We start from the raw sequence: 10,657 nt of genomic DNA on the forward strand, positions 1-10,657 counted from the left end.
CACAAACAATTTTTATCTAGAAATCTTGCCACACCTCTATTCCATCGTCAAAACAAAATTCACGGGTAGAACGCAACAATGTTAACATATATTCAGTCTGCGCATCCTTCTTTACTCACTTAATCACTAATCTCTTTAGCTTTTGCCTCTATCTCTCACATGCTCATTAGCATAGAGTGTAACATACTGTTACGAGAAAACGAGGACGAAGTGTTTCCCTTCCTTGCCTCCCAGATAGATGATGCCGAAGTGGGACTGACGAAGTGGGACTGTTTTCTGTGGTGCTGCTTGCTGCTATGCCAGTTGCAGCAGTCTTGTAAATATACTGTAAATAAATTGTCTTCACGTAACAATATGTTAACATATTAAGTGAAAGACTGCTCAGCATAGATGTAAATCCCTACTAATAGCTACTGGTAGCTTAGAGGAGCTACCAGAATTGGCAGCTTGTGCAAACCCTCCCACGTCATGTAGTCTTGTGATGTCATGCAACCTGCTGACCAGTCAGTAATGCCCAACACTGTCATCTGCCCGAAACGTGCCTGTGATTTTTTGTTCGATGCCGACAATGTATTTTCTGGAGAACAGGGTCGCTAACTCTGTTACATTAAAAAGGCTTGCTTACCACCTTTGCGAGATTAATGGCGACATACCATGCTCTCAGAGATTTGTGCCCAAAATATGTGTCAAAGCATGCATTTTACTTGCACAGTGAGCCGGTGACTACGAAATCTCTGCTTCGTTTTTTGGACCCTTGTATTTGCTCTGTTGTGTTAGTGTCTGAGAGCTTAAAATATAATTTGGCTCTTACAGGCTTCAGCACTAAGCTCAAAATTTGATTTGCAATAACTCTGATGCACTAAAGAAGTGATGTAAAAATGTATGCAGTGAGAAAAAGGGAGGGCGGCATAAACAAGAAAGAAAATCTTTATTCCTAGAGGTCTCATGCTGTGTCGAAGTGCAAATACTGGCATGACTGTCTGCTGCAACGCGCCATGGAAGCAACAATGACCATCAACACACTTGAAACTAAGACAGTAAAAATAGTACAGCACAAAATGTGAATCTTAGTAGAGGCAAGAAAAAGCACTTCGTAGAAAAGGAAAAAAAAAAGGAATAGCAGAGTGAACTTTAGACCAATTTCAACTAGGGCAAGAACAGAATGGAACTGCAGTTCGAGTGGGATGTAATGCTAAGCACAAGTTGTGTTGAAGCAATTCAGGTAGAAAATAATGTGAATTTCGAGTTAACCTGGTTTTTTTGGCTGCAAAAAGAAGAGGAAGTTTAGATCATAGAAAGGAAAAAAAAAAAATACAATTGCAAATGCAGGTTCCTACTATGGCACACTGCCTTCGAATTAGAGGCGATTTCCATAGTCCTGCTGCATCAAATAATTTGCCCCAGAGAAAGTGATTAGTGAAAGTGTTATGTGCCAATGTCGAGTCACTATCGGGCTCTTAATACCAGATGAGTTTCTTAAAAAAAATAAAAATAATAAAGACTGCAACGAGAGGAGAGAAAAAAAGGAAAGGAACTGCGATTGGCCATTGAAGGGAGCCTCCCATGTTTCCGCATGCCCATTTGAGACATGGCATGTGTCTACCTGGCACCTTCGACAAACACCCTCCTTACACGTGCATTCCAGCCGACGGCTTGTTCTCGAGCTGCAGCGCTTCTGCCATGAAGAGCTTGCCCAGGTTCTGGGTGGCAAACTGTGCCACCTGCTGGCAGTACGAGTTAACCTGGCCACAGTGGAGCATCGACTCGAGCCGCGAGGGAGTCGGGATGGGCTTGAACAACTTGTTGATGTCCTCCTCGGGGAGCGGGGGTTCGCCCTTGGCAGCCCGGGCGCTGTTCTCTTGGCTACGCTTCAGAATGTACTGCTGCTTCTGTTGCTGCTGGCGCATCACCTGGAAACAAAGAAAGAGGCAGGTCTTTAAAGCAGGCCAATGGTAACCACATCCCGGGAAGAACTGCAGCGGCACTTAAAAGATGACGGCCAGAGAAAAATTTCAGATAACATTTATCAAGTACATCAGGCATTTGAATTGACACGACAATGAGTGCTGCTGTGTTCTCAGACATAACAACACATGGAGACATCGCAAACTATCTAGTTTATTCCCCCCCGACTTTGTGATGAAGAATAGGAAGCCTTCAGAGAACTGGAGGAACACATTTACTTCCCGCGCAGATGGGTGAGAAGCCTGTTATTGATTTTGGTAGAAAGCGAAAAGCAAGGTTCTTCTACTCAAAGTACAGTTTCAGTAAAAATGCTGGAGGACAACCACCAAAGTTACGCCACTTAAAAAATTCACCAAATTACGGGCAGTGACAGCAGCTGTATTTTGATGATGGCGAAATGCAGACACTCGCATGTCATTTCAGAGCATTGCATTTGCAAATGATATGTGGTTGTTAATTGACACACCCCGCAGACACTCTGTTAACTCTATCATGTAAAAGTTGATTATCAAACTAAGCCTCTCCACATTTCATAGCGAAAAGCTCATTCCGTCCATGACCACTACAGCTGGTGTGCGTTTTTAAAATTGTGAAGTACATGTTCCTGTGCCTGCTACAAAAGATCAAATTTTTGTTTTCAGAGGTAAACCATTCACACTGGCTCGGTAACCACTCGTCAAAAAGACCTGTATGAGGTGGACGGCAGCATGCTCGCACGATGATGCTGGCCTCTTTTGCATTCATGCTTTTATAACATCTAGTTCATTGCACATGCCAGAAGCTTAGCCATTATGAAGTGCAGTTCTCACATACCTGCTCTAGCTTTTCAAGGTCAAAATATGCAATTAATGTGGACCAGATACATACTGAGCATCTTGGAATGTTTGCACTGGCCTGTAATGGTTCTTGTAATGAAAGAAAAAGTTCTTATTCGTCAGCCCCTTTCATCTGGTGCTGTTACTATTATTGGAACAACCAAGAAACTGTGCGCACAACCATTATCAAGCTATAACTGACAGTTTGTCAGCACAACCAACTGATATTCCAGGGCTCCCGAATGTGATGCTGGTGAAAGCCATGTGCAAAAATTCACTTATCTTTTTTTAGAAAAATACCACGAGGTTTTTTAACTCGCCTTAACAAATAAAACATGCAAGCAAGGACATGGTGTCACCTGTCCTTTCGTGGAAGCTAAGACATGACAGGGAAAAGGCTTCCATAAAGGGCTGCCACTGCCTGCCCCTTTCATGCTGACTCTTTCCTTCTCTTTAGAAGAGAACCTATGATTTGGTTGATTAGTCATGCATCAACTTCTGACGTATACATACACGTACAGGCACAACACGTTTTCGCACTTCATTCAAGCACCGTCTCCTCTCGATATGCTTGCAGTGACGTCGCAGAGGCCGCTGTGTTGGTAGACCAGGACCAGATAGATTGTGGAATCCTATCTGACCAGCTTATCCTCACCCCCTTCGATGTGAACCTCAAAAGCTACGCATGGTCTGCCATCATGGCGTCAATGACATGACGTGCAAGTGTTAACAACGGCGAGAACTGCTCTTTGTTCTCAATCCGTGAAACTTCCTAGCGCTATAGAAGAACACATGTATGGCTCGCTACCAGCCGCGGTCAGGCACGCAAAAAACTAGTTGAGAAAACCGTCGCACGAACCTGGCGCTGGTAGTTGATGAACTTGTTTGTCTCCTGGTTGAGTGCGTCCACGCACACCATCATAGCCTGCAGGTTCTTTTCGAAAACAAACGCCGTGCTCATGTCCAGCAGCTGCTTCCCGACATCGACGGGCGTCGATTCGGTCAGCTCGCAGAGCAGAATATTGACGAGGTGAGAGTTGCGAATCACAACGGGGATCTCCTCGAACATGTTCTCGAATGAGCAGCGCGCCGTCTTGAACTGCTCGGCGCTGAACTCGTTGCTGGCCAGCAGCTTCATGGCCGGCTGGCTTAGACGGAACGCGCGCAGAGAAAGGAATCCCCGCGTGGTGCGAATGGGGTCGTAGATGAGTACCACGGACTCTGTGATGTTTGTCTGATAGCCGAACTGGGATTCGAGCAGCGTACGGTTCGAGTAGCTGCCGAAGTTCGAGCTCTGGTACCAACCGACGTGCAGGTGGTCCACGTTGACGTGCCGCATTTGGCGCATCATCTCCATCTGGTATTCCAAGTCATCGGCCTCCTCTTCCTCGGCATGGCGCGGTGGGATGGGGAAGCAGTTGGTGATCTCGACGAAGTTGGAGTTTATGAGGCCAAGAAGGACGCCCTGGGCGACGTCCAGAAGGCCTCCGGCCTCTTCGCTGCAGTGCTTGATGATCTTGAGCACAACCAAGCCGTCAACTTGGACATAGTCGACGACAGATTCGGTCTCTGTGTGCCGGCGGTCCCTGGTCGACGCCATCTTGACAGCAAAAGGAATGAATAAAAGTATATTCTAGGCACTGCTGCTGATTGACGTCAGCAGTTTCGGCAATCATCACTCCGCCGCTGCTGCGTATATACACTTGTTTGTTTTGGCCACAAATAAAACTTGTAACATATAATTTAATTATTAAATAAAAACATAAAAATGTTTTTGTAATAATCTTGCAATATTTCAGTTATTGAACCCTTTTTATAGAATATACTAGTTATGGAGAAACAAGGTTAGCCGCAGTACGATCGTAGTCACTAATGGCCGCGCCCACAACTTCTGCGTCTACCCAAAGTTTCAAGCATGATTACTCCAAAAGACCTTCGTCAGAAGACAGCGCTGTTGATCCCGTTGAAGAAATGCTGAAAAAGACAGGCTGTGTCGAATTACACTACGCTGTCCAAGTAAGTAGAGGTTAAATCGACATTTTGTCATGCCAACGCACGAGACGGTCGTCATGCCGGTAGTTGCATCGTCTGATCCATCCTGCTGGTACTGCCAGTTGAGGCGTCTTGTTGATCCTTCCTTTCTTCATGCTTTTGCAGGAGTGCATGGCCGAACACCGCGACTGGCGCAAGTGCCAAGACGAAGTTAGAAACTTCCAGTCTTGCATGGAGCGTAACGCCAAGAAGCGCGCGAGTCAATAACCTTTCGGGAAATTGGTAAGTGTATTCGGCGCAGTGATCATTCACCCTCAGTTTAATTAGAGTAGCGTTGCATAATCGTCGCGCTTCGAGTACTTTCTGCAACTTTGCGTAAAACATGCTCGGCTATTTCAAAGGGGTGGTGACAATCTTTGCCACTAGACGGCACTATCGACTGCATTTTTTTTTTTTTTTTTCTCTCGTCTTGCAGACCAGTAGCTGGCATGGCGTCAGCATCAGAACCGTGGGGTTGCCAAGGGAGCACTGTCAACAGTGCCGAACAGGCCTTTGAAGACAACTTCAATCCACCCGGCGCTATTCCAGATACCGAACATTACGTGGCGACCTTAGGTACGATAGCCGTTAGCCATTATAAACTCGCTCGTGCGTCACCGCTACTGCCTGTTCGCCAGGTGCGGTTGATAAGTAACACCTGCTAATTGATCGGATGCGATTCTAGTTTATTCTGTTCATTTCCTTTTTTTTTTTTTTTCGCATTTTTTCCAGAGTCCAAGCTGGCCAGACTGAAAGGCAGGACCAGGGACGTAACGGCCAGAGAAATGCTTTCTGTGCTGGGGGAGGCCCGTCAGGACCACACAGGTCGTTTGATCGCGTCGGAACCAGCCTCGGCTGCTCCTCAGGCCACTGCTTACTTGCCCGGGGACGACTGCAGTGATGCACCCGTCCACGCAACTTACATCGAGGTTAGAATTTCGATCTTGCCACGTTGCTACTTGAAATGCAACGGGTGGGGGGGGGGGGGGGGGTGGGGGGGGGGGGGTTCAGTTGCTTCTTAATGGTTCACCTCGCCTGTTTATTAGTTTATTTAACTTTCTCCCAGGGTCCTACTTCATTGCAATGGGGAGTGGAGCACATCATATGTAACATAATACAAACCAGGCGAAAAGCAAGGCACCCGTGCGTGCGTTGTGCGATGTCAGTGCTCGTTAAAGAACCACAGGTGGTCTAAATTTCTGGAGTCCTTCACCGCAGTATCTCACATAGCCTGAGTCGCTTTGGGACGTTAAGCCTCATAAAACAAACAGCATGCAAGCTGACGTATACATTAGCAAGTACACACTCGGAAAAGAATATTATAGCTCTGAAGTGCAGAATTTTTCTGAATTTCACCGCTGTCGTGAGGAAGGTGATTTTGACACAAATTCTGAGTGCGAACGAATTTTGAAAACATTTTGTGTGACAAGCTGGGGCTGATAGTGTATGTTGAAATATATGACGTTCAGTCGCTTTTCTTCAATAGCGACTGCAGTTTCACTGGCCTAAGCTTAATATACTACTAGAAATGCATATGGCTTTCCTTGAACTTTGTAGCCACATAGAGATGCAGTTCAGCCTGTGATTGGGGCACGACTAAGCTAATGTATTTACTCAGGCTCTTGCTACTCTCAAGTAGAGGAATAAGTACAATAATAAAAAAGTGACAAATCTAAGTAAGGGACTTTTTCTGCTGTGTGGTTTCCTTAGTCAGACATTGCATTAGTATGCTTGACTAGCACATGACAAATGTGAAATATACTTTCTTGTGCATTTATTAATCTGTTCTGAATCAATCTGAATGGCATGGGCTAGCACCTTTTTTTTTTCTGCTTCCTCTTGAATAGTGATAGAAGGATTACTCCACTAATATTGTGCTGATCAATTCCGCAGATTAAAGTAAAGACATGGAAACATTACCCTATTCTTTTGTTGGTTTTGTTGACTGTTCTTTCCTAATATTGCAGCAGTAATGTTAGTCCTCAAGCCAGGCATTTTGCTTTTATGGCTAAGTACTGTGTTGAATTTTTGTGCAAGGTTTTTAAAGCCAGTGAATGTACAGTATTTCCCAAAACAGTGATCTTAGTACGACTTCTGCCATTTTCATGTAGACTGATGTTGCTACTAGTTTTGATGGTAGTTTTCTTTTTTTGTGAATTTGTTGTATCATGGGCACTTTCAAAAAGAAATTGCTTTAATATTACAGTTCCCAACAATTTGACAGTTTTTAAGAAACTTTATATATACCAGAAAAAAAAAAAAACCATTACTTTAATTTATTGCAAAACTAGCAAACTGCCTTTCTTGATGCTTCAATATACTGTTCAGTGAGAAAATATTTAGAACAACAAAGTTAAATGGCAGCTGAAGGGTTTAATGCTCACTCCACATACACTACTCTAAGTATTTTAGGTTATTTCTATTGACCTGGAATATTGCCATTGATATCAGAAATTCATTTCTTATTTACTAAATTTTTGGGTTATAGGGTCTATTAGATTCATCTATCATATTTCTTGTCTTCATGTCCACTTCTTACGTGCTGCTGTGTGTAGCACATGCATTAACCTATGTCATGCCAAGCTTCAGTGGTCCGTTGTAGAATGTAGAATTATATTTGTACTATATTTTGATGCAAGTTGCAATGCAGATTATCTAATTGGAATGATATGGCAGGCAGGTGACTTCTTGCCAATGCAGCTTATATTTATTACTTTAGCATGCAGCATCGCGATAAGATACTTGATCTCTCTTTTTTTTTATGCTTTATGTACAAAGCAAGAATATATTATGTTCATCTAGTACTGTCTAAGGTGCTACATCATGTCCTGTAAATTGGATGTAAATAGTGATTTCGTTGCAGTATTAAAAAAATTAACTCCAGCTCATAAGAGGTATAAAAGACTGATGTGTTTTAACTAGTGAAGTTCAATACCGGTAAAGTGGAGGCCAATATGAGTTGTCATCAAAGCTAATTAATTGCTGTGCTAATAAACATACATTTCTTTCTGCTTCCTTGTCATTGCTTGTTAGTGCTTTAGCCTGCTTACTGGTTGCTCATCACTGTGCTATATGAAATTCTAGACAAAGTGACTCCCATGATTTTTTCAACTCGTTTGCAGAGAAGGCTGTTTCCCGAAAGGCAAGCTTTGACACAAGAAGAGCTCAAGTTCCTCCTCGAGGCAGACTTTCTTGAAAAACAGGCTGTGGCAACAGCACCACCCGGAGAAGCCAGGGACCGGGCAAGCATCTCTAGTGCCGATTCAGAGCCTAACCGGTGAATTAGTCGGGCTACATAGAACTGTTGATTAATCCACATAATGTTCGTCACATATTGTAGCCACCGCTATTGTGATAATGTGTTTCGTTGGCTGCATTCTTTATGCCACAGGGCCCGTAAGGTGCCGTGAACTTAGCATGTTCACTTTTTGGCACATTTCCTGCAGAGCTGTGCTATTAGAAGCAATCAATAAAGTAGAATGTGTAAAAGCTGTATGTTGTGTGGTTAGTAACTTCCTTAATAAATAGGTTGCTTACTGGCTCTTATTTTGAGTTTATAGTGCTGGAAACTGTTGCACGTTAATATTTATAAGCTTTTGTGTTGGGGAGTAACATTGGGCTATGAGGAATTCCAATGTTTTGGGTTTAACTGTACTGGTCATGGTTTTCCTAACCTGTACTGAAGGTTGAGTACTACGTGGACGTTTTTTGCATTCTGCTTCATTTAAAATTTTTAAAATCAATTTTTTGTTAGAAGCAAAAGTGAGTGGAGCAAGAGTGATTTTTTGCACTGAGCAAATTTGAATGATGAATGAATGCAATTGAATCTCCTAAAATTTGCTAATGCATTGAATCAGCACGTTTGGCTTACTGTGTCTTGTTTGCTACCTTGAGTTGCTCAGTTCCAGTGTTTCATCGGCAGATGACTGCACTGGAAGTATGTGTAAACAGCATGTTATTAATGCAAAGGACTTTTAAGGAGGCTACATAATGCACAAAGCCCCATCAGGTGCATATTTGATGATGCTATATGTTAATTGCCACTTGCATTCACAGTCTGCACTGTAATAGCACTGAAGAGCAGGGTGGATCACATCATCGAACGCAGTTACAGTAAATGCCCGTTAATTCGAACTTCACGGGACCAGGAAAAGTGGGAATTACACGAATTTTGAAATGCTGAATTGTGCCAAGAAGACTGACAAGAACAATTGCATTGCATGCGGAAGGCTGGGTAATGGTTGCTTGCTTTTCAGACATGAACAGTGCGAGTGTGACATATTCGCATTTCCATCAATGCTTCATTGCGTGCACACTGTCGGGAGCGTCGCAGCAGAACTGTTTGAAAATGGTAAGGACCTCCCTGGCATCCTTGACGGGGCAACGCAGTAGCGGCGATTCCCCATCCCGAGCAGCCTGCGTCACGTCCGAGGAGGCTTCATTGCATGACGCGCTCAACGGCACATGACGAGCGCACATTTCCGGAGCAGTGGAAGAACTATGCGGATGGTTATGCCTGCAAGAGTTGTACCGAATGCCAGAACCTTACTGTATATGATGTCGGAAACATCAATTCATCCAGAGGATCTCTGCCGAATGCTTGCTAATTTATTCTACCACCTAAACACACTGGCATCGCACAGTACACTGACGCTTTTTGAGTTTGCCTCCATCGAAACGCGCCGTGTATAAAACAGCGTGAGTTACATATAGCCCTGACCGGGTGTGCTGACCACTGAGCCACCGCAGCAGGTGTACACGAGTAAAAACGAGTGTATACATGTTGCGAGAATTTTCAAATCTAAGTCTGGGAGCGCCACTGCCTCCAATTTTCATATACATATCAGCAAAACATTTATCCATCACATGGGGCTCTTTTTAGGCATGCGCCGCAGCAATATACTGTGAAGATGATGGACCACTTCGCTGGACGCTGATGAGAAAGAAGCAGTTGTGGAATTGCCATCGCGGAGATCGTGTTGTTCTTGATCGCCCCGCTTCCTCGCGGACCTCAACGTCCCTTTTCTACAGATGTAGAAAAGTAATTCCACAACTGCTTCTTTCTCATCAGTGTCCAGTGAAGTGGTCCATCTTCTTCACAATGCCCTCCAGGGAAAAAGGAGCCATCCTGGCGACTTAAGGGGACGAAGATGCAATGGGGTCGTAGAACGGCTTAAGGCACTGCACATGAACAGTTTCACGGCCACGGCGTCGCAATCGGAAGATGGCGTAAGCGGCTCAACAACATAGTTCACTGGTGAAGTGCGCTTGACGACGCGGTAGGGCCCATGATACTTGGAGATCAGTTTTGTTGAGAGGCCGGAGCTGCCGGATGGAACCCATAGCCACACGAGTGAGCACGGCTCGAAGAGTGGTGCATTCTTCTGAATGGTGTCATGGCGATATTTTTGGCGCCACTGAGAGTCGGTTGTGAATGTCCGTGCAATCTGGTGGCATTCTCCTGCGCGCTGTGCAGCTTCGGTCACTGGTACATTCTGATGCGTCAGGGTTGTAAGGGAGGACAGTATCAAGGGGCGCAGATGGATGCCGACCGTAAAGCAAAAAGAACGGAGAGAAACCCGTGCTGGATTGCGTAGCAGTGTTGTACGCGTAGGTGATATAAGGAAAGAAAATGTCCCAGTTTGTGTGGTTGGATCCGACGTACTTCGCGAACATGTCACCGAGGGTGCGATTAAATCGTTCAATGAGGCCGTTTGTTTGCGGGTGGTAGGCGGTGCAAGTCCGGTGAACGATTTTGTACTGAGCGAGCAGGGCTTGAATGACGTCAGATAAGAAAGCACGGCTTCTGTCGCTGAGTAATTCACGAGGCGCACCGGGACGGAGAA

The 10,657-nt window shown here is 44.6% G+C and overlaps 3 protein-coding genes across 3 annotated transcripts; 2 read left to right on the top strand and 1 right to left on the bottom strand.

Annotated features, from left to right (window-relative positions):
- Positions 1-909: 909 nt before the first annotated feature.
- Positions 910-4,411, bottom strand: eIF3h (eukaryotic translation initiation factor 3 subunit h). The gene is made up of 2 exons (XM_084582751.1): positions 3,640-4,411; positions 910-1,910 (listed from the first exon to the last, which is right to left on the bottom strand). Exons 1-2 carry the CDS (start codon positions 4,378-4,380, stop codon positions 1,629-1,631), a joined length of 1,023 nt encoding a protein of 340 aa, XP_084438877.1. The 5' UTR covers positions 4,381-4,411; the 3' UTR covers positions 910-1,628.
- Positions 4,412-4,620: 209 nt separating this feature from the next.
- On the top strand, positions 4,621-5,054 carry LOC146176424 (uncharacterized). Its single transcript, XM_084582753.1, has 2 exons — positions 4,621-4,796; positions 4,938-5,054. Exons 1-2 carry the CDS (start codon positions 4,653-4,655, stop codon positions 5,037-5,039), a joined length of 246 nt encoding a protein of 81 aa, XP_084438879.1. The 5' UTR covers positions 4,621-4,652; the 3' UTR covers positions 5,040-5,054.
- Positions 5,055-5,253: 199 nt separating this feature from the next.
- LOC146176425 (coiled-coil domain-containing protein 32) lies at positions 5,254-8,306 on the top strand. The gene is made up of 3 exons (XM_084582752.1): positions 5,254-5,387; positions 5,544-5,740; positions 7,934-8,306. The coding sequence occupies exons 1-3, from the start codon at positions 5,261-5,263 to the stop codon at positions 8,090-8,092; spliced, it is 483 nt and encodes a 160-aa protein (XP_084438878.1). The 5' UTR covers positions 5,254-5,260; the 3' UTR covers positions 8,093-8,306.
- The last annotated feature ends 2,351 nt before the right edge of the window (positions 8,307-10,657 follow it).

Source organism: Amblyomma maculatum, chromosome 10, assembly GCF_055883805.1.
Source record: "Amblyomma maculatum isolate TAMU_Amacu chromosome 10, ASM5588380v1, whole genome shotgun sequence".
NCBI classification, from domain to species: Eukaryota; Metazoa; Arthropoda; class Arachnida; order Ixodida; family Ixodidae; genus Amblyomma; species Amblyomma maculatum.